This window comes from Dreissena polymorpha, chromosome 1, assembly GCF_020536995.1.
Source record: "Dreissena polymorpha isolate Duluth1 chromosome 1, UMN_Dpol_1.0, whole genome shotgun sequence".
Taxonomy (NCBI): domain Eukaryota; kingdom Metazoa; phylum Mollusca; class Bivalvia; order Myida; family Dreissenidae; genus Dreissena; species Dreissena polymorpha.
In genome coordinates this window covers 120,857,390-120,882,737 of record NC_068355.1, presented here as the reverse complement: position 1 = coordinate 120,882,737, position 25,348 = coordinate 120,857,390, and the positions used below count along the sequence as shown (strand labels likewise).

At 35.7% G+C, this 25,348-nt stretch overlaps 1 protein-coding gene across 1 annotated transcript; it reads right to left on the bottom strand.

The window, feature by feature from the left end:
- Nucleotides 1-16,323: 16,323 nt before the first annotated feature.
- On the bottom strand, nucleotides 16,324-24,787 carry LOC127847181 (sulfotransferase 1A1-like). Its single transcript, XM_052378908.1, has 6 exons — nucleotides 24,620-24,787; nucleotides 21,155-21,267; nucleotides 20,566-20,895; nucleotides 20,084-20,184; nucleotides 18,930-19,107; nucleotides 16,324-17,135 (listed from the first exon to the last, which is right to left on the bottom strand). Exons 1-6 carry the CDS (start codon nucleotides 24,757-24,759, stop codon nucleotides 17,023-17,025), a joined length of 975 nt encoding a protein of 324 aa, XP_052234868.1. The 5' UTR covers nucleotides 24,760-24,787; the 3' UTR covers nucleotides 16,324-17,022.
- Between the last annotated feature and the right edge of the window lie 561 nt (nucleotides 24,788-25,348).

Below are 25,348 nucleotides of genomic sequence, written 5' to 3'. Positions count from 1 at the left end.
TGGGGTCTAGTGGAAGACCCAAGTTGCAGTCTTTGCAACAAGCCAGGCACCATGGAACACATCCTGTCAGCATGTCAGACTTCGCTGACACATGGCCGCTACAGATGGAGACATGATGCTGTCCTTAGGGAGCTAGTAGATGTACTTGAGCGCGAGAGAAGGAAGAAAAGAACAGCAAAGAAAACAGCATCTACAAAGATCAACTTTGTCAAGGCAGGGGAAACAACCACAAAGCAAGCTCCTAGAAACACGTCGATCTTAGATGAATCAGACCAATGGGAGATGAAAGTCGACTTAGGGAAGAAGTTGGTCTTTCCCGAGATTGTCCAAACTACACTGAGGCCTGACATAGTGATATGGTCCACCAAACACAAAAAGCTGGTGACCATTGAACTCACCGTCCCATGGGAATCAAGGTGCGACATGGCATATGAGCGGAAGAAAGCCAAATACACTGATCTCTTAGACCAGTGCAGTTCCCGCGGTTGGAAAACATGGCTGTTCCCGATCGAAATTGGCGCCAGAGGCTTTCCCGCACAATCACTGTGGAGGATGCTAAGTGCCCTAGGAATCAGGGGAGGAGAGAGAAAGAGAACTGTTGGGAGACTAGGTCAAGCAGCAGAGAGAGCGTCCAGTTGGCTATGGATTAAGAGGGAGGAGAAGAGCTGGCAGCTAACCACTAACCCGTAGTGCCTGATCAGCACTGCGGTTCCACCGCCCGGAGAGTGTCCTGGGATTAAAGGATGAAACACTTGTTGATGGGCGGCTCCCAGCTGATGAGTCAGTGGTTTCGTGCAGCACAGACTGTATTCAACACATTATGATACGGCTTCAATTTAATGGGCGGATGATCCCCTGTATTTATTGTAAATTCTATTGATGAAGTTTGAGTTAATTCTAAATTATTTCTTTCGCAAAGAGTCCTATGTTTTAAAAGTAATGGGATAATATTATCTTTTTTTGATCTCCGTCAACATGTTAATCTGACAAAATCTCTTCCTCAGACAAACCTGTTGTCGGTGGGTTATTTTTTACGATTTCTTCCACTGAGCATACGTCATTATTGTGAATAGCTTTTATTCGCCCTAAGGCACAGTGGCGTCTAAGCTTAATTGTTTTGTGTGTATTGTTTATAACGAGGACGGGGAATGCTCGAACGCACGTCGCTTTGACAATCGCGTTAACTATTATTAACCCAGGTTCGTTGTTGAAGAAAGAATTGTTTATCCCAGTAAAGTCGTAATTTTGCTCCGAACGTATACAATCTCTTTTAGCTTTAGCAAAGAGTCTATAGGCAGTTTGTGGTTTTAAAACAGTATGTCTAGTTAATCTTGCTATTGTTGGAAGGTTTACATCTTCTTCTAAAGGTACATAACAATCCTTCATCCTTAAACATCCTAGATCATAATATAAACGGATGCCATTATCTTGTAAAAAGTCTCTTCCTAGTATTACGTTTCTGTTTATGTTTTCAACAACAAAAATGGGTGTTCTACATATATACTCCCTATTTTAAACTTCAATTCTACCCTCCCGCGAACATATAGTGAATTGCCATTAACTGATTTTAGATTAACTTTTGTTATTTCAAGCGTCGATTTGTTTTTGAGATCATAAGCTCTTTTACTCATTACCGACAGCTCGGCGCCGGTGTCAACCAGCCCTCTAAATTTACTACTTCCTATTGAAATGAGACAAGAATTTGGATTACCACACAAAGCACTATTATAGGTCAACACTTTACTCTCGTCTCCGGCTTCATGGTGACAAGAGGTTATTAGTTTTTTCTATTCACATTTTGCCTATTTTGCGTACATTCACCACTAAAATGTCCGAATTTGCCACAGTTCAAACAATCTATCTTTTCTTTCCAATTTTTGTCATACATTGTCCTGTGTGTTCTACCGCTTTGCCCGAATGTATACGCATTTATTTCGCGTTTTCTACGTCTACAATCTTGTATAACATGGCCCGGCTTCTTACAGTATAAGCAAGCGTTAGATGGTCTTAAATGATCACCTTCCATAGGAACAGGCCCGTTATGTGTTGGTGGAGTGTAATTAGGACTTATGTGCGATCTTAATTCAAATCTTGCCCTTACATTTTGCTCCTCCATAGCGCTTTTTACGGCCAGTGCTAAAGTAGTTGGGTTTTTGCGCATTAATTTGAGGCGTAAATAATCATGTTTCAGGCCATCAATAAAAATTCCGACTAGCTGGTTTTCTATGATATCTATATTCTCTTCAACGTGTTCGTAAGCTTCATTTACAAGAGATAGGAGTCTTTCTGCGTATAATAGAACATTTTCGTCTGATTTTTGTTTGATGTTTTTTAAAAGAGCGTTAGCATAATGAGGGTCCTGAATTTCAGCGAATCTAGATTTAAGTTCCGTTTTTAAAGTTCCCCATGTCTCTTCAGGATAATCAGTTAAGTATCTATGAATGTAATCGTCTATGAGTCATTTACTAGATTTGTAAGCAACTAACTTTAATTGTTTCCCGGCCAAATGTGAAAGCATCCCATATTTCTCTATGTTTTTTATCCGTTCCCCGGCCAAATGTGAAAGCATCCCATATTTCTATAAGTTTTTTTATCCAATTGTTGAATTCTTTCGGGTTCGCATCAAAAGGTGGAACTATTTGCGATACGCTTTGTGTCCCTATAGCAGTCGTGACGCCCCTTATTTGCTCACTTAAATTTTGGAAAAATTGTGGAACTGCGTGTTTGGCCATTTTAGATAATAAAGTAAAAAAGTAAATTATTCTCTACCAGATATTCTGCGAGGTCCAGGTTCTTCGGAATCCTATAACCTCGGCAACCAATTAAAGACTGTGTCACGTAATATGAATCACAAGTCTGAATGTAAAGTTTAAGTTCTTTATTTAAGATAAACAATTAATTTCGATACCAAAGTATTTAACACAAAACGAATATTTCCTAAGAGCAGCCAAGGGTAAAATCTTTCTGTTTGACTGTGTATTTATAGTACCCGTTCCGTACTCAATTACTTCGTCGTGACTCTCGCTTCTCAGGGCGGTTCGCCGCGCTTGGACAGGTGACATTTTATCCCGACGGATTTTATGTCCCTATACGCGCGGGTTTCCAATTGAATAGACATCCCAAATTTGTTATCTACACCTAGAATACATCACGGGAAGTCGCCTCTCCCTGACTAATGTATGTTTAATTGTTTCTATGCATTCAACAAGTCATGATACGTTTAGGTGCTATGTAGAAGAAACCTAATTGTGTGTTATGACACGTTAATTACTTTGTTTTCGTTTGGTATCTTAATTACAAATCGTCTTTATTTAGTGGCAAACCTGGAGAGGGAATTTCAAAATTTATTAAGTTAGAAATAGAAAGTGAAAGGCGTCATGACAACGAAATTTTTAAGAATTGTTTTAAAGAATTTTACGTCGTTGTAAAATAATAATGATAATTATAAATTATGTACGGATAAATTTTGCAAGTAACAAAATCAATCAAATTTTGAATGTATCGGTAAATTTTTATAAATATCGGTGAACTGTGAATAAAATAGCTGAATGAGAAAGTATTTGAGTTTTACATTATTTTATGAGTAATGGAAATAATGAAATTAAAGGTGATAACACAATAGAGAGTATTTAAAGAATGTTATACATGTTTTGTATTGTTAGAATACAGAATTATGTACGGACGCATTTTTTTTTCAGCATAAAAAATACATATAAGTTGATGGAATTTTTGTAAATTTTCATAAAATTAGAATGTACGAGGAAATAATCATATTCATGAATGTTACATAAATTTCTACATCATAACAATACGGATATTAGAGAATTATACATAGGATTTTTGAAGAACTTTAATATTTGTTATTATGATATAGGAAATAAGAAGGTATCATTTAAATTAGAAATAACTGAATTATACGTCATTTTATGTACGCTATGAACTAGGGACCTGCACATAAATGAGAAAAGTAATGGTATTGCGAATATGAATAGGGCAGATACGCACACAAAAAGTAATGTACATATGTATATATATCATTGTGTTTATTACAAATGTATGTAGGGTATCGGTAAATATCGGTGGTCTTGTGTCAGAATTTAATGTGTTTCTGTCGCATGAAGCGCAGTTAAAATCTAACGATAAGTGCGCATTAAATTTCTGTGGTAGATGCAACCTCTAAAGGGTTCATAAAGGTTTAATTGAGAATTTATCCTGTGCCATTGTTACGCTGGCGACAGAAGATGCGATATTGCATATTAATTTTTTTGAATACTAATAGTACATAAGTAGTAATAATAAGTAGTAAGAATAGTAATAATACAGGGGCGTAGATAATTGGGGGGGCAGGGGGGGGGGGGGCGGCCGCCCCTAAATATTTTGGCTAGTCATCGTTATATAAATAAACGTAAAATCCCCCAAAAATCGCCACCCCAAAACCAGTATTTTTGTAATCACGCGCCGTCAGTGCAGAAGCCATGTGTCCCCTCTCCGTCTGCTCTGAGGTTGCCAATAGTGATGTGTCAATATCCCTTGTTAGGTGTCATAAACTAGGGGCCGGGGTAAATGTCATTGCGTTAATTGTTTTATTGTTCTTTTCCGTGATTGCACTGTCGGTGTTTTGATTAGGGACAGGCGATTCTTTTAATTTTAATTGATCGCTTTAATTCAAAGGTAACTGCCACTTAAAACAATTTTGAGTAAATATACGCGTGAACAACAGAAATTAGTTTGAAAATATTTTTGTTCTCTAAGTACATCAGTCATTATTTGATTCGAAATCATTGAAACAATATCATATATGTAATTGTTTAATGTTCAAAATGAGTATTCCTAATCAGCCTCGAAATTTTGCGTTTCCTAAGCGTACATTCGGGAATAAAAAGCCAGGACAGCGTTCATTCCAATCTTATTGGCTTGATTCCTTCACATGGCTCCACTACGATGAGGTATGTATATTAGTATTCAATTTTAATATGCGATCGTTCTTATCTTTTATGAACCTAACGTTGATCTACAAACGAAATTTAGAAAAAAAGACACAACATACAAAAAATACTCATATTGTAAAAAAAATTGTTGCTTAATAATGTTTCTTAGTATTATCATTAATATTTAACACAAAATTTATGCGCGTCCTCCGCAACGTCCTGGTAATGCTCGCCACCAACGCCACCAGCGAGAGGTCCTTCTCCGGCCTGAGACGCCTGAAGACGTACCTCCGGACGTCTATGACACAGGAGAGACTCACCCACCTCATGACGCTCCACGTGCACAGGTGTGCTACCGACGCAATGGACTTGTTAGATGTTGCCAATGAGTTCGTCAGTGTGAATAAATCACGGTTAACTATCTTCGGGAAGTTTTCATAGAATGTGACACTTGGCATTAACATTACGCGAACAGTGCATGATAAATTGTGGCTTAAAAATGAATTATCCGTAATTTTTGTTTATTTAACTTAATTTAATAATATTTATTTATCCTGGTTCAGTAATTTAATAGTGCTCGAAATGTGGATACATTATTTACTAATCATGTCATATTGTATTGGTTGTTGTGTATTTTCATGTGGTTATTTATAACACTCTCCCATTTTCAGGTGCTAAAAATGTCCATCAGTAATAAAATATATCCATTGTGAATGTAATGTTAATGTTTTTATTTCTCATATCACTGTTAAACTCCGTCATTAAAATACAGAAACATGTACTTAATTTTATGTAGTAATTAGAGTTTTTGGAAAGAAAATAATAACATTTATATCAACATGAAAATTCCCCCAAAACGCACCACATTAATTGTAATTGTTTTTTTTTTCAGAACCACGGGAGAGGACCACCCTCTCAAACGAACCTCTTTATGTTCCCAGTACAGAAACTGGACCGCCCCCCCCCCAATGTTGGAAGGTTATCTACGCCCCTGACTATGATTAGAGAACAAGACCTTCACTTGAGTTATGCCGATAGGATGGCATACAAATTATGATATGATTTTATTAATGTATAAAAATGTGTCTGTCCCTTTATATGTCTATTTATGGTAAAAGTACTTGGTTATAGATTTCACTAGTCAATACACATAAAGAAGTACGAACAAAATACCAATTAGTCATTATAAGGTGCCTAACGCGGTACACAGGTCATATTAAGTAAATAACTTGTCAGATGTCAAACTGTCATGTACTTATTCGAAGTATGTTGTGAAGAATTGACTTATATTGTTTCGTTGTAAAGAATGTATTTGTTTTTAATGAGGTATCACAGTAGGATGTTATGACGATATTTAACAATAACGGGGGATATTTATAAATGTTTGCCATGATTTTGAACAACTGATACTTGTACCAACACAACGCAGATGAAAGCTCGAGATTTGAAGACCACGCCAAAGAAGAACGACATCGCGAAACAACGCCTTTCGCAACGAATTGAAGAACAAACAACGTGAATAGCATGGGACATCACTGTGTTTACTCTCAAAGTGAATACATGGTTCTATTGCTAAAAGAAGACCTAACGTCAGAAGTTTTCGAAGGACAACAAGTGACGCAACACTTGACAAAATACTTAGGACGTTGTACACTATAGAGTTAGATGCAGCCGTTCAACTGTTTGACATGCGTAGATAACGTATTCGGAGTGATACTTCAGAGGCCTAAGCCATCAAAGGGGAAACTGCTATAGTTAATACCTTGTAAGCATTATGACCAATAGAAGATTTCATTGTCCCCAGAAATGAAGACGCTGGAACATATTCATCAACAACAACAGAGACAACTGCGCAATCACAATGGTTAAAACAGATGTCACAATTGATAAGCAACGCGGTACGCATCAACACCCATGTCCAGAGACACTATCACGATGGATTCAACAACAGAAACAACGACGCGATGAGGGCTGGTTCAGCGACAAAAACAACAGAAACAACAATGAAATATCAAGCCTCGATGTGAACCTTGGTACGCAGATTAGTGCAACCGAACACGTGCGATTCGCCTACAAAGCTTGGCGATAGATAGATCTTCTTCACGGCGGCAGTGGTAGACAACATCACCCGTGAATCAACATAGACGGAAAACAACAAACCAAGACATCTACTTGACAGCAACAGAAACATATTCAACCCGGGCAACACCTACTTCGAATGGACAGGGCAGGAGGTCACTGGTCAAACAGCGCTTGTAGTGTAACGTGGACAATCGATCAACGTCATTTGACCTGTTATGTAGTTCCAGTTCATTGTGATTGAAATTTACATTGCATAACATTACCCACACTTATTTTCACAGCAGAAACATTGATACATGATATTGTAAGACACTTGTAATTCAGAATTTGATCTTTCTTAAGATTTTAAATCATAAAATATAAAATCTTTCTTTAATGAAAATGATGTGTGTCGCATAACTGATGTATATGTCTTGTTTGCAATAATTCATGCCTTATGGCTACGTCAGTATTGCTGGAGACCAATTAATTTGTTGACAGCAGGTACACGCTTTCCACTGGCTACAGTCCGTTTTAATTTTTGGTTATGACCAGATTACATAATTAATGTATGTGTGGTGTAGTGCATATGCACGTGCCAGGTGGTAAATACGCCAGTATATGTGAGTTCAACGAGGTAGTCTGATCCATCAAGTTGACATGTAACGATTCATGTATATAAGCAATGCTTTTTGGACACTAAAAAACAATAAGGATTTAACACATAGGAAAAACGCTAGAGGTTAATCTTCAGAACCCAACCCCAGGTTGGGTGGGGTGGGGTCCTACCAGGATGGATTTGGACGGATTTTGCCATGTCATGGAAACGTTGTTAGTTACTTGGAGAATTACATGGACTCATTAATATTGCATTAACAACTAATTTAAAGAATTATATGGTCTTGGAAACTTTATGTTAACAACTGAATAAAGAGCAAAGAACTATTTATCGAATTTATTTATATATATGTGTTGCTACGGCACAGTTCCACATAAATGATGCTGACCATAATTCTACACGATATATAATTATAAGATATTTCGAAATTCCATTTCCACCAACAATTTAGCTACCAGTTCAATTGCTTCGAATACAGTTGATAATAACACTATACCTATACAGAACCGTGCAACATGTGCTAAAATTCCCAACTTTTCGCAATTAATATCGCTTTCCTCTGTTGCTTTTTTTGGAGTCCTCATGCTATATATTTTTTCCCTGACATTTAAAATTTATCGTTTCGATGCACACGGCCCGGCCAGATTGAAAATAGTTCAAAATATGGCGGCCATTAAACCAGAGATTGGTTTATGGAATAAATCTTCTGCTTATCAAGAGTGCACTTATGGTAGAATAACGCTCAAGGCGAGTACTCCTGCAAGGGGAGATTACTTTATAGAGGCTACGAACAACACTTAAAGATTGACTATTTGGTGTAGAAATGTGTAAATATTTTCATTTTATTTGATAAAAAAAAAACGCCACAACAATCATCTATTCTGTAAAATATCGACACATTTTACTGTAATTGAACTGGTCTAGGTAAAAACTGCAATAAATAATTTAACTGAAATACATATTTGCTTTACTGCGAGATACCGAAAGTTAGAATAAAAGCTTTAAAAGCATAAACTATTTTGCTGATATAAGATCAGCTTTGCCCCATTACATGTAACTAAAGAATTTATAGCATTATTTCATGCAATATGCATAACTCTGTCAACATGAATCGAATGTTATAATGTTTATCCGCTCAATAATAAACTGTCTTATTCAACGCAAACGCTATTTTCCTAAGGGATCGCCGAAACCCAAACCCTAATTTTATAACCCATCCTACCCAGTCTACTCTAACACATAGACTCGTCCATTAAGTATAAAACTACTGCCCATGCAAATTGTCCTTCTGTTACTAGCTCCTCGCATCACAGGGTAGGTCGCGCTATGGTTTACAAGTGTACATTTTAAACCACGTGGTTTCATAAATTTGTCTTTAACTCTTTCTTTTCAAAGGAGAACTTATTTAATTATAGACAATTGTATCTTGTTAGGCGTATTTACATTTAGAATATAACATTCAGTATATATTTTGGGGAAGATATAATTTTTTTTGCATTTTTAGAATTCGATTACACCGACCACGTGGTTTCATAAATTTAAATGGAGAACTTGTATAATTATGAGCAGTTGTATCACTTTAGATATTTTGTGAAATGTATATTTATAACATAATAATCATAATAAATTCTGGGAAAGATATTGCATACGTGTTTTTGTGTTGTTGTTGTATTTTTTTAGTATTAAGAAAGACCGACCACGTGATGGTATACTTCTCAAAATTGTGTTTTGTAAATTTTAATATTAAGTTATCGTGAATTATTAGACAAAGCTTTATTCTTAGATATTTTATGTTTGCATTAATTTGAAGTTATTGTCTAATCATTGTTCTCTATCCGATTGTATTAACACAACTATTTGTATTGTTTATATTGCCACCACGGGTCGAAAGATGACTATTGAAGGAAGCGTTGTCGTCTCAAGCCATGGGCACGGAGAATAGACTTGAAACCGAACCGGAGGTAACGGCGTCGGTTATATAAAACGAAACGTGGAATCGTCTGAGCGGATTTTAAGGTCGGTTAAACATGTTGTTTTATTTATCATTACAGACGAGACAAACATTTCAAACGGAGAATGTGTTTCCTATGTGTCTCTTTAACAAATATGCCTAGAAATAACGCAGCAAATAGTCTGCAATAGAGAAATTATTGGGTGCGCTTCCGGCGTCATTAAAACATTGAACGTGTAGACGTTTGGTTTAACCTGTTAATGATTTATAAGGCGATACAACGTACAACTTATGGAAGTAGAATCAATAATTTTATCTTTATTTTGTTTATGGGCAGTCACGCTTAAAAATAACAAGAAATATCTTCACAAAGATCAACGGAATTTGACGTTGGTTTGTTTTGGTGAAAGATAATCATTTAAAACAAAGTTCGCATTACCCTTTCTATATGCGCAATTCCTAACTGCATTACGAAGAATGAACATTGTGTAATGCTAAAATCACAAATAGTTGGTTAATTTAATTACCTGTTTACAATCGAATCGGCTGACAAGGTCGCGTCATTCTCGTGGAAAGCGTGTGTTCTAATACTTGATTGCTGTATAAAAACTCCGAAGTGCAGAGAACGTTGAGATCTTTAGTTTAAAGTGATATTATAGGCATCTATCAGTTGATAGGTGTCAATCGCAGCCGTTGTTTATTTTTGTGTTTTCACTTCATATACACTTATATTTGTTAATGCAGCATCAACATATCAAAACAATATCCCGGAAAGAGAAAAATAACGCATTTGAACATCAACCTTACTTTCGTTTTGACAACTGGCGACAGCAATAATTCGATTTACTATGTGAATCTAAATTTGGTTTTAGTGCAGATTCGTTCATACGATACAAAGACACTATTTTGTTTTACGGATCATTTCGGATTAGAGGACTCACCAGTCATGTAAAATATCGACCATAATATATATTTTTATAAACAACTGGAAGCAAGATGATTTGCAGATAATTGGTCAGTAACCATATTTTAGCTAACTCTCTTGACCTGATTATTCTTTTAATCCCAATTCAACAGTGAACAAGGGACAAAATTGTCACAAAACCAGGTTTTCATTGTGAAAAAAAAAATCTGATAAAGTAAGAAAACTCAAACTGAACTTTTGAAATGAACAAACAAAATTAACCCCCTTTGTAAGTTTGTTTTAAAAAAAAATTCTATTTTTAGTCGTGGCGACCTTGACATTGGAGATATTGACGTGATTCTTTCGTGCGACACACCGTTCCATGATGGTGAACAAATGTTCCAAATGATTTTAAAATCTCACAATGAATGACATAGTTATGGCCAGGACAAGCTCATTTATGGCCATTTTTGACCTTTGAACTCAAAGTGTGACCTTGACCTTGGAGATATCGACGTAATTATTTCGCGCGACACACCGTCCAATGATGGTGAACAAATGTGCCAAATGATTTTAAAATCTGACAATGAACGACATAGGTATGGCCCGGACAAGCTTGTTCCGCCCGCCCGCCAGCCAGCCCGCCCGCATTCGCCAATCTAATAACCAATTTTTTCCTTCGAAAAACCTGGTTAAAAATGCCCATAATATCTCTTTAAATATACAAAGGGCGCCGAGAGCCATTCTGCAATAGTGTCAACACATTAATTCTGTAATAAATTAATTACGGACTAACTGTAAGAGCGCATAAATCATATCAGCGTGCATAAGAAATGTTTGAGGCGTTCTTTCAAATCACGAATACGAATCCCGAATATATTGTTTTATTAAATATCAGTCAATAAGATTTCCGAATATATTGCTTTTAATCCGTCAATACGCTCATCCAACAGTAGGGCAACACAAAATAAACAACTTCGATTGCTATACGCGAACATGCATAGTGCGTACAATTCTGGAAGGTTTAAAACGTAGTCACGCCAGAAGAAATTCTCAAGTGTCCCATATCTCAATCCGTTTAAATGCTGCTCGAAAGATATAAATGTATTTATTATCGGTAAGGTGATACATGTCCAATGAAGCGGAAATCAAGATTTTCACGTGCACCGATTTGTTGGGTAGAGCGTAGACGTAATTCAAATCGTTTTATTTATTTATTCTCTGTCTGTTTAAAGGTTAGTATTATGTTTTACGTGTTTCAGTATAATGGGAAATACTTGCGTACTAGTATGCATCAGTGCGTCAAAAACTGATCAATGCCGTTATGGTTTATTCGTGTGCACTCAGTTTGACCAACTGACCTTCGTCGTAACAATGCTATTTGAGTCTGGTTGTTTAGGTCCACAAACAAAGTATGGGTGGAAATCAGACGCATGAAAGTTGTACATTCGTTAGATGATATTATAATGCGCCAGTATGGTTCCATGGGTGTATTTATATATATCGTAAAAAACTAGGTTCATTTCTAGCCATATTAATGCATGTCGGCATTACACTTGGAGTCTGATTTCCTAAAGTTAATATACTCAGTACGGTTTGTAAAGCAAAATTGCTTATTATACCGTGGTAAAAACGCATTTCCCGGGTCCCTATTGCAACAAAGACTAAATCAACAAACAACAAATATAATCGCAGCCTTAATTTAAAAATCCCAGTAATCAATTGTATCTGCATACTATATTAATTGATGTGCGTTGGTGCGTATCTTGCAGCACTTGTAATATAATCCATGTAACAAAATTAATAATAATAACAAATACATATAATAATGATAATAATAACAAAATATAACACATCAATAACATAATAATGTATATATACAATTAACTGCGGTAATACAAATTCATATACATTCGTTTGTGGTGCCCTAAATGTACGTTTTCCTGAATTTTTTATCTTGTTTAAATGATATCTGATGGGCATATGTTTAAAAGACACGCACGCAAATTTTGATTCTTAGTAAATAATAGAATGGTCGTGTGAGATCAAACAATCTTGTTATATTGGAATAGGTTCGGTATATGTTTGGTTGATGGTACGCTAAAAGCGCCTCTGTATTTTCAAAATTATTGTGATTAAACGATTGCCAATAGGCTTATGATGATCAACGTCGGCTATAAATAAACAAATATCAGGTTGTTGGTAAATAAGCAGTTCCAGTGCCTCTACTTAAACCGGGACTTAATCCCTAAAGAAAAACAAGGTGGTTTATATATACAATGGTATATGGTTGGTTGGTGGTGCACTAAAATGCGCTTATGTATTTTCAAAATTATGGTGTTGAAACGATCGCCCAAATTGGCTTATAGTGAAAAGCTCGGTGATCACTTTTGGCTATAAGTAAATATTTAATAAATATCAAGTTCTTGGTAGATAACGCCGTTCCCGGGTCTCTACCGGAACCAGGACTTAATCCCGGAAGAACTTTGTGGTGGTTATATATAATGGTACATGGTTGGTTGATGGTGCACAAAATGTGCTTATTCATTTTCAAAATTATGGTGTTGAAACGATCTCCAAAATGGCTTATGGTGAAAAGTCCGGTGATCGATTTTGGCTATAAGAAAATATCAAATAAAATATCAACATAAAGAAGTTTTTGGTAGATAACCGTTTCCCGGGTCTCCACTTTAACCGGGACTTAATCCCGGAAGAACTTTGTGGTGGTTATATATAATGGTACATGGTTGGTAAATGAAGCGATAAATGGGCTTCTATATTTCCGAAATTACGGAGAATACAGGTTTGCTAATTGGTTTATGGTAAAATGCCCGCTGATCATCTTTGTCTGTAAATAAATAAATATCCGGTTCTTGGTAGATACGCAGTTCCAGTTTTCAAGTTGTGGTAAAACGATCGCCATTTGGCTTAATATGGTGAAAAGCCTGGTGATGAATTCAATGTATTAAACAAATCAATAGATTATTCATAGATCTCTACTGAACTGGGACTTGCTCCCGCAAGAATAAAGGTCGTTATTCAATGCAATATAGTTGGCTAGCAGTGCCGTATTGTTTACATATACTTGTTTATCAAATATTAAATGAAAGTGGTGTATAGTAACCAAGTGGTCTACGTTGGAAAGCCCGACTTAAAATGTTTTGTTATCGATTCATGTACAAGTTACTTGAAAAAAACACGTAAATACAACCGTAACATATATATGACTTACTGTTCTGTTATATTCCATAACTAAAGTTTGCCGTGGTATTTACTTGTATCATTTTAAAACTGTATTACGTGTCATTTTGTTGTAAGATTAAAAACTCAACGGCCGAGTTCCTGGTGGTCTGAACCTGTATATTAATCGGGTATTTAAATGTCACGTAAGGAACGTATGAATAATCGGATAATCGATGATATGGGATGCCTATCATAGGGCAGTAGACGTGGCAGACGGTTCTGATCTAGGCTTGCGATATTTAGGGATCAACATCACGTGGGTTTTTTTAAAGACGGAATGCGCCTGGAACACATAGAATAATCCTATAATTCGCAATAGCCCTTTAATCAACATATCAACATGCTGCACTTTTGACGACCACTTATGGTGGTAAGGAAATCGAACCCCGATCAGTGTTACACATTTCCCATGATTATCGATACATAGTGGGCTACATACAATAGCTTTTATCTGACGCGATCCAAGTTAACTCCTTAATCCTTCCGCGCATAATCTGGCGCTATGCTGATAGTAAACATAAATAAATAAATAAGAAAACAAATAAAGAATTCCTGAATAGCGTTACTATTCCTAGATGCGGGAGGTTGCTATATCAAATACAATGGCATTGTTGAATAGCTTGTCTTTTTCAAATCCGATGACACGCACAAGTTCTATTTAGGATCGTTATCATGTTGAACACTGTCCGGAGCAATCTAGCCTTTTATTTGAGCAAAGTTTCGTTTTTCCAAACCCGATTTTAATTCATCGTTATTGCTTGTATAGGTTGGCGTGTGTTCGTGGCCGCTGTGTGGCGGAAGGCCCACTTCCTGCGGCCGTGGTCCTTTTTTGCATAGTTTCCACGAACACACTTCCCGCTTGTCACGGGGGATAGACATTATGTACTTAAATTTCCCGCCGTTCTCGGGGGAACCTGTATAATACAATTTATCCCAGCCTTGACATTATTATGCCAAACCTTTAAGATAATAAATTGCGTAGTTAAACTGTTTGGCGTTTGTCGTTGAATAAATACATCATTATGATTGGATCTTACGGAGGTTGAGAACAAAATTCGTAAGGAATATGCTTGATTGCATGCTTGTGTGTATTGGCAAGAGTTATAAGGCTATACAAGTCAGAACATGTCTTAAATAAACAATACACTATCTTAACATTTGAGTACAACACAATTACTACAGTAGCGTTGAAAAATCGATCATTTTAATATTCATCCACACACGTAAATCTGAATCATAGAGCACTGTGAACCATTTATTTTTGTCACCATGTAATGATGTTTTTGTCCCCTACCGTTGAAACCGGAGGGGACTTATGGTTTGCGCTCTGTGTGTCCGTCAGTCAGTCAGTCACAATTTTCTGGATCCTGCGATAACTTTAAAAGTTCTTCATCTTTTTTCATGAAACTTGAAACATGGATAGATGGCAATATGGAGACTATGCATGTCATTTCATTTTGTTTTTAGGTCAAAAATTCTGGTTGCTATGGCAACAAATAAAAAAATACTGACAATGGTGGAGTTTCACCGGTAGGGGACCATATTGCTTGACAATAGTCTTGTTTTTTTCTAAATAATGACTTTTTAAACTTGCATCGGTAATTTTACGATTTGTTTGTACTACCTGTCCGCGTTCAAGAGATAGGGTCACTTGGAAGTCACTTGCAGAGCCTTATATGATTATCACGTGTCTATTAACTAGCCCAGTGTTATGAGCTGACCAGTAACTTGCCATTTTTATTGCATAAAACACTAAAATCAATAATTGATCTCGACTTAATACATATGACCGCATCAGAGATATATTAAGTATCACACATTATTTGGATACCATTACAACGAAACAATTTATAACAGCACTTACTCAATTCTGCCCATTCCAATCACATAGATTAGAATTAGAACAAGGTCATACCACAATATTGCTCGGGACGACAGGAACATGTCAAATATACGAAGATATAAGAAAACCCTATTTAAAGTCATTTTTTAGTATCTCCAACGTTAAATAAGTTTGATTTCTTAATGAGAACTCAAAATATTAAACATATCAGTATTTTGTCAATACATTGTTAACGTATTTAATGAACAACAGTCATTTCAAATTTTGAGTCATACATATTATGTTACAAATATCTAATATTAAGTAATTTCCATAAATCTCATAATCCATGTCATTTCACATGTGCATGTTGCATTTGACAAAAAAATCTATACTTTTGCTAAGAGCTAATAAATGTTGTTGTTGTTTCTTCATGCATATTTACTCAACTGAATGGCTGTTAACGAGTGTTTAAGCGATGAAGACAATTTCAAATTAGCTTTATTCAATTACAATCTTAGCCCAATATCTTACATTTATCTGGGCATTTAGAGAATTTTCCAACATAATGGATAATTATTAGTGCGAGCAAATCTTTTTGCTTTGTGTTTCATTCAGCTTTAAACGAATTGCTTCGTAAATATTTTATCATTCTAACTACAGTATGCCAATGGGTACATGTGTGGTGCCTGAACTAAGGTTTTATTGCAACCAGTTCAATGCCTGTTCAAGCCATTAACATCGTATACACTAAATGTGTTTTAAATTCTCAAGTTTAAAAATCTGGACAGAAAATAAAATGTTTATTCTTTAATATGTCGATGAATTTAACAACATTAAATTTATACACACTTAAGCTATTTGCTAGTAAGTGTAATTAAAAATAACCTAACAATTACACATACATATGTTTGTTCGGTAATTAAGGCACAGGGATTATTTCAATAAGGTGTTGGCCAGCACATCGTCATCATTTAATTGCGTTTATTGTCTTTGATCCGCCGAAAGATGGCTTCTTAACCTTCAAAAACACCGAAAAATAAAATACACACAATAGTTCATAAAGATATTAACAATTAGCGTAAATCCCTACTCATGTGCCTACACGAAGCCATCGATACAGATTTACTTCATTTAATAACACAGAATAATGTATTCAATTTTATCTAATATCTGGTTTTATCTACACTTCGAAACTTGTACCGCACGTATACGTAGATAACGTTTGATATTTATCTTTTCCATGCCTAAGGTAATTCAATATATGTTTTTTAAAATACCGGAAAAATAACTCTTTACAAATTTAAATGCGTCAATCGCGTATATATGCGAAAACAAATGTTTGTTAATAAATATTTTCAAAGTAACTTCAATCATAATTAAATGATCATCCAAGCAAGAAATACATGGACTCTATTGTCCATTAACTTTCCGATGCTGCGCCAAAGCAATAATATTACACGAGGCTCAATCCATTGCAAATCAAGTTCATCGTTATATTTCATATCTGAACTTCAAGTTGGTGTCTGTTAAATTGCCACTGAGCCATCGGTCCATCTGCTCGCTCTCACCCACTGTGAACCAGTTCTTCCAATCGCCAACTTCGCCTGTGAAAAACGACACTATGAGAATCAGAAATAGGGAGAATAATCTGACGAAGGTGAGTTAATTGCATGAGATGATTGTGAGATATTGTATTACGCGAGCAGGATTTCCACACCGTTAAATCGCCTCCAGCGACGACTGTGGATCATGCGACACCTGCGATACTGTATATATGTCGGTGCGACACCTGCGATACTGTATATATGTCGGTGCGACACCTGCGATACTGTATATATGTCGGTGGAAAGCAGAGTGTACGTATTTCCCTAGTTATTATATTTTACGTAATGGATTGAACAGGTTTGAGTGTGTTCGTTTAGAGACTAAGTAAGAAGGACTTTGAGAACGTTATCCCTACCTTCGTAGTTTCTTATTTTTCAAGAAATCCGTTAGAATGTAGTAAAAAAATCGAACAAAATTCACCACTCTTTGAGTCAAACTCCAATTTTACAGGATTAAGACCAAAGATAAATAAAAAACAACAACATTTTATTGAAATCGTTAATATTTGTTCTTCGGTTAATCCAAATTACAGCATCCTAAGGGCACAAACAACATTTTTATCAACGATTAAATTCGAGTGGGTTTTGAAAAACGCCTAATGGTTACCTTAGTACAATACAAAAAACATAAAAACGTCGCCAACGCAAAACTGATTTACCATTTGAAGAATACACTAGTTTACTATTCAACTACACAACTATGTCATTGTTATAATGGCATTACTATGTATGTCCATGAAACACGTCATTAGAAAATTAGTTTTGTTAACCATTGAATGCGGAAACGGATTTCCGCCTGTGAAATGCGGAATAACTGGCCTGTATTTCAAAGTGAGTATACTCCATTTACTATAGTAAGATTACCTATATGTATTTGGCATAAAGAATTAACCGACGGTCAGGAGAAATAGGAATAAGACATTTAATGACGTACGTTAGTTGCTACGTTCACGACTGACAATTGTAATAAATTATGGAGTATCCAAATAAACCTGAAGCTTTAATAAAATCGAGTAAAAAGGTAACTCTCTGACCGTGAAAGCTTTCCTCCATATTTCGCCTTAATATTTCATATAAATTCTAAAAGTCAAATAACGTCATGAAAGTAAAGTAAACATTATCATAAAATACAGTATATATATATTGTTCCTGTTTTAACGACGTTCATAAAGAAAGGAGCGGTATCTAGAAAGATAAATTCTGTACACGGTTACTAACTAACCCCCTCCCCCAGCAATGTGATACAGAGTTCTAATTTTATACTGGACATGTACCAACATTTATTTATTGACCATGTATTATTAGTGAGACTGCTTGTTATTGATGGTTTATGGCATTTACACCCTCAGCCTGACACGTACAGTTACGGCCATATTTTATGTAACTTGCGAGTCCCACGACGGATTTGTCTTAAATATGGCGATACTGCCAGAAGCTCATTTGAGTGCTAAACTCTTAAAAATAATTTTAATATTACTGCGTATTATCAGATTAATTTAATTTGATCTGTATTTGGCAATTGTTTTTAACAATTAAACGGTATTTATTTACATGTTGTAGGATAAAAAGCACACCATGTTAATGTCGGTGTTTAACTTGGCATTTTTTGAAACAGACGCCATTTATTTTACGTTGATTTATGTTAGGAAAGTACACGCCGCGCACTTGACCACTGTAAGCTATTTGTATTACTAGGTCATTTGTTTAGGAGGTGAGAGATCACACCGTGCGGGGTCGGTAAGAAGCAGTGTTATTAATTATACTGGTATATGTAAAGTAAATGATTAATTTTACCTTTACGATACATTGGGGAAGGTCCTTCATGCTTGGAAAACGTCGTTTTGTCTTTCACTTCAGCGTCCGCTTTCTTCAGATTTTCAAACTCGCAAGCCTCAGATATATCGGCAATAAGCTCGTCGCTGCACTTTGTTCCAAGAAACCCGTTGACTCTGCGAATCTCCCGAATTGGGTTCTATGACAGATGTGGTTATAAACTTGCATATCGTGTAAACTACATCAAACGGTTTGTGAAACTAGATAAAGTGAATGAGATTTGTAAACAATCGTATTTCTATTTATCTTGCCTTTTACAAAAAACTGGTTTTTCATGTACTTACCCGATCACGTGCTGACCGTGCATTTGTAATATTTAACCTGGAGCTTTGCATACAATTATTTGATTAATAACTTCAAATGTCACGGTAGTTAACAAGACGACGTCATGCAAAATTCAGTGTAGCTATATTGGATCACGTTATTACGTTTAAGTTTGAGAAGGAATGGTACGCTGTATAATTAACATTATTTACATGGCTTTATATGTTTTTTCACTCTCTCCACATAGTATGATACACGGTAATAAGTGTACACTATGCGATAGAGTAGATCGAGCCCAATATTAAATTACTGAACCTGTATAACACCGAACGAGGTCAATAAGAAGCTGTAATTAACACAATTGATGCAGAGTATACAACAAACGAAATGCGTGTACAGTATAGATAAGTATAATTACTATCATAAAACCCACTTCTTACTTTACACAGAAATGAGTTACTTTAAATTTATTAGCTCGGCGTTATCGGAGAAAACCCGATGTATTGTCATAACCAGCTCGTCGTGTCGTCCGCCGTCCGCGTCGTGCTCAAACCTTAACATGTTGTTAATGTTTTGAACATTGGCTCTAAAATCAAAATTGCTTCCACCTACAACTTTGAAACTTCATATGTAGATGCACCTTGATGACTTCTACACGCCACACCCATTTTTGGGTCACTAGGTCAAAGGTCACTGTGACCTTTTAAATTCTTACAAGCTTTCATTTATTCAAAACTGCACCCGTAGCCGAGCGTGGCGCCCGTTATGCGGTGCTCTTGTTTTAGAAATGCGATAACAATATTTAAAGAAATGTCCGGAAAAAAATTACTATTAGTGTTCTTGAAACTCACCTCTTTTACGTCTTCAAAGTACAGGTTAAGAATTTGATCAGGATGTTTTCTGGAAAACGTTTCCCACTCCTTGACATATTTGCACCAAGGGTAAAATGAATCTGGAATACAATTCGAATACCATTGTTAACTTAACACTTAATGTTCGATAATAATATAAAAAAAACTGTAAACAAAAAATCAACAAATCCACACCAAGTATGTGTTATGGAGAACCTAGCAAATTTATAAAACACAGACTTTTTTTACCGAATACTGATACGAAAAGAAATGGCTGTACGTTTGCAAACATTCTGCGTAACTTAAACGTACAACTTGTTTGTTATTGTCAGAGGAAAAATTCGTACTCAAAAAGTTTAAACATTAAAAGATTCGCTCTCACTGCGCATAATACTGCTAGTTCTGCTACTCACTTTTCATAATGTCATACTAGGATAAAACTATCATGTAACTTTCAATAGATGTTTTACTATTGTACAAACCTATGCCGTACGACCCGAGCATTAACGGCAGGTAGTCGCTGAACGATTTCAGTGGTGGAGGCTTTTTGCCAAAATTGAAAATATGATTGAAGTACGAAACGGCGATATCCTTTGGATTCCTTTGTACGTGGATGATTTTGATGCCTTTCGTGAATACCTCCCGCGGAGTAAGATGAACGGGATAATGGCAGTTGATGACACGAGGAGACGGAAGTGCCTCGATTTGTTCTGTTGACTGGAAGTCAAGGAATGCCACTTCCTTTACGTCCTTTTCGTACTCGGATTTGCCCTTTCGTAACATGCAGACGATTTCCCAAAGCCAGTGAGTTCCTTGATAACGAACATGCAAATATAAAGCGCACTTGATTTTCAAGCATACCAAGGCAATATAAAACATTACACAAATTAAATCTCACAACAGAACAAATGACAAAAACTTGAGCTTCAGCTAAACATACATATTGTTAATCCTTATGGGATTGATAATTGGAACAGCATCATATTTGACTTTAATGTTATAAGGCGTATTTTGTTGCAAATAACGCATATGACAATTAATATCAAGTTGGCCGCATTAAAGCATAGATACCTGACTTTGGAAACGTAACAAGGTAGACGTCGTCATCACGAATCGGAAGGTTTTGTACGTTTTCAATTTGTTTGGACAGGTCACCAACGGTCAGGTGCTCTAACGTTGAGGCTCTGAAAATGTGAACTAAGTACAGGTAGTATTACTGCAAAGACGTCGCTGCTATATATTAATAACGATGAGTAAATGACTGTATTGAAATATTGACTAAAAAATCAGTTTATACTCTAGACACTTTATTAATAAATTTTAACGAGTAAAATATACTATTTAAAATATAATTGTATCATTTACAAATTATTGTAACACAACCATAGGGGCTGCAACGGTGTTGGGATAGTATAATAAAGTGTGTTCAGGCAGAAAATGTAAAAAAAAAATAATATAATAATAGTAACAAGGGTTTCAACTCAAAAATTTCTATTTTCTGACAGTCATCAATCAGAGTCCTGTTGCATTGCAAAAAAATAATGCAAATCAACAACTATGGCATGCAGATGTAGCTTAGACATAGCTCTATCCAATAACAATAACACCATTTAGCATAAAGCATTGAAAATCCTATTTTGAAGAACTTCAACACTACAAAATTGTCTCTTTTTTTACTCGGCCGAGAAGTCACAACGCGGCGAACACCTACATTCACGCCTTACTCATGTGTCTAGAACGCATCTGCGGTCCTTTCCACGCACACCCCCGAAAACCCGATATGCTGTGAGAAGTTGGAGTGCTAGAAAAGTTGTCGATATATGTCGATGAATTTCGGTAGGGTAAGTAAATCCAGTTCTATAATTGTTTAAAGGCATTTTTAAATTAAAATATATTTTGGTGTATGCAAAGGAGGTATTACCATGTATGTTAGAAAAATCATGGTTATTAATATTCAGGATTTATTGAAAAATGGCTATATAAAGTCGACGATGCAGGGATTTGTCCCATATTTAGCACTTTATTTACAATTTTCTCTAAAGGTATGCCAGTGAAAAGTTTTTGCACCGACAATTATATTCACCAATGTCCGCGAGTAACATATCCGCCAGAGTTTCTTAAAAAAATTCGTATTGGTGGAAAAATTCGACTTTACTTTCAACATGTTGATGAAAAAATGATATGACATTGTGCTGTACAAAGATGTCGAGATATGACACGAGTGCAGTTCATTTATAAACTTAAAAGCTCACTATATCAGCTGATTTATGCCCACCCTGATGCATTGTAGATCTTTCTTTGATCTTTTTAACCCTACAAGTATATTTTTAACCCCGTAAGAGCGGTTATTTACGGAATGAATCTCATTGTGTCAAGTGTACAGAAAACCGGACATAAAGAACCCCCTATTGTAGACAGACACAGAGGAGAGAAGCAGAGTGAGAGAGATTCACGACATGTATGCGCGAGCCGTTAGTTAATAATCTACCTTTAGTGGGTTACGCGACTTGCAAACAAACTGTACGTCGTACTTAATATTCAATACGATCAATACCTTTTATCCATGACGTGAAACTTTAAATGACTTGTAAAGTAAAACACATACTATGACGTCATTTAATGAGTATAGCGATAAAAGACCAGCTATATAATTTAAATGCAATCTTGGCGATTTCTCTCAATATGCGTTTTACTCTCTAATGGAAAGCACGCCCTAGTTTAAAATGTTATAATTTGGTGAAATCTGGCTGAATATATTCATTCAAGGCTTGGGGCTTCATCAGATAAAAAATGCGTGTTATCTATGCAAATCAAATAAAGAGGAGGCGCGGATTGGGTTTTGAAAATAAATGTTTACATTTTGCAAAAATCATCACCAAAAAGAACGAAAATAAACACACATTTACACGCGTGCATTGTTGGAGATGTTTGCAAAGCTGTCAAGTTGAAGTCATGTATAATAGATCCACATTTAGTTCACATTTATGAAAGTCTACCCATAACTGGAACTATAGGCAGAAAATATTATTATAAATGTTAAGATTGCCTACCTGACGTATATTTTTACCTGTATTAATCACAGGTGGAAGTAACGTACCCTGGATATTTTTTTATTTTTTTTTTTGGAGCCCAATATATTCAAATAAATATATAAAATCATGTTTAATGAGAAAAAAAATGACAAAGAGCCATGAAAAAAAAATCCCCACCCTCTGATATTGGAATCATAACAAGGTCATTAACTAGAATTTATCATAGACCTGTCTTCGCTGGCCGCAAAAATGTCAAAAGTAGCTTTAATCAAAAGCATCCATTGATCCTCCTATGGGCAATTGGACAACCTTTCAAAAAAAGTTATCTTCAAAAATATCTGTCCAGCCGTTAACTCACAGTCGGTCAAAAAACGAGCAATATTTCGAGTCCGTTTGTCAACCCGAATAAATCTTCTACAGACTTTCAAACAATATTTTTGAGTTTTTGCCCCTTAATCGATAGCTCGCGTCCTATTCCTTTGAAACAACGAAGCGTGTCAAATAATGCATGCATATGCAACCACTTACCCCTAAAAACTAATTCAGCTTCAGCTTCTCCAGCTTCTCACAGCATATCGGATTTCCGGGGTTGACGCATGCAATCGATAAATTAACCGATATTTTGCCAGTTTACTATGTAATCATATGCGAAGCATGCAACCGATCTATAATTTCAACTAATTTCCGATTTTTTTTTAACGAAGGCGACCATAACTTATGACAATTTTACAAATCATCTCTAGATGACCTTAAAGTTAAAGTGATATTATGGGCATCTAACAGTTTTTATGTGTCTATCGCAACCATTGTTTATTTTTGGTGTTTTCACTTCATATACACTTATATTTGTTAATGCAGCATCAACATACTAAAACAAAACAACAAGAAAAAAATGCATTTGAATATCAACCGTACTTTCGTTTTGACAACTGATCATGTATGTATCATGTGAACCTAAATTTCGTTTTAGTGCAGATTCGTTCATACGACACAAAGACACAATTTTGTTTTACGGATCATTTCGGCTTACAGGACTGGGTGAGTCATGTAAAATATCGTATATAAAATATATTTTTAATAAACAACTGGTAACAAGATGAGTTGCAGATAATTGGTCAGTAGCCACATTTTAACTAACTCTTTTGACCTGTTAATTATTTTCAGCTCAATTCAACAGTGAAAAATGCCCATAATATCACTTTAAAGTTGTTTTATAAGGTTAGCAGCCGCCAGAACGTCAAGCAAGAACCCGGTACGAAAAGTAAAATACTACCGCCATTTATATCGTTCTTACGGACATCGTTTTGCGCTCTCGCGCGTTTTCTTATATTTTGTGTTCAAATGCGCCAGAAACACCATTATAACGATGTATCAGAAACCCTCTACGATAGTTTAATGATCTTTATGCTCTCCACGCAAGAGTAAATATATATCCTATAAATAGACTTAATAAATCCGATCGGTGTATTTAATAATGATGTAACCTCTGCAAAGCATTACTTACCTGAAATATAATCCCTTTGCAAAGTAATACTCCAGTTCTATGCCATTTGGAGTTGTTAAATTAATTTTCGTTGTCATTTTGTTAAACTCGCTCAACACAGACACGACTATTACACTTATAGTCGAGCAATACACGCACATGTACACAAGTACACGTGATAAAGGTTTAAAATTCAGGACATTTTCCAGCTCACATCTTAAAGGGGCCTTTTCACGTTTTGGTAAATTGACTTAATAAAAAATATTGTTTTAGATTCGCAAATTTTCGTTGTCGTTATGATATTTGTGAGGAAACAGCAATATTGAACATTTTCCTTGCTCTAAAATATCCATAAATGCATCTTTTGACGTTAAAAACCTGAAAATTATCAATCGTTGCAACGCGAAACGATTGAATAATTTGGAGAGTTCTGTTGTTGTCGTTATGTTTTGTGACACTACGAGGATTGCTTATATTAAAGGGGCCTTTTCACAGATTTTGACATTTTTTAACTTATTCATTAAATGCTTTATATCGATAAATGTAAACATTGGATCGTAAAAGCTCCAGTAAAAAATCAAGAATAAAATTAAAAAAAGGAAAAGAACATTGCCCGGACCAGGTTGCGAACCAGTGACCCCTGGAGTCCTGCCAGAGTCCTGAAGTAAAAACGCTTTAGCCTACTGAGCTATTCCGCCGAGTACACATTCTTGAAGTATTTTATACCTTATATAAGCAATCTTCGTAGTT

Coding starts and splice junctions, on each gene's coding strand:
- LOC127847181 (XM_052378908.1), bottom strand. CDS start 24,759: ATGTGCGTGTATTGCTCGACTATAAGTGTAATAGTCGTGTCTGTGTTG. Junction 20,896..21,154: donor TGTTACGTTTCCAAAGTCAG/GTATCTATGCTT, acceptor TTCGTTATCAAG/GAACTCACTGGCTTTGGGAA. Junction 19,108..20,083: donor ACTTTGAAGACGTAAAAGAG/GTGAGTTTCAAG, acceptor CATCTGTCATAG/AACCCAATTCGGGAGATTCG.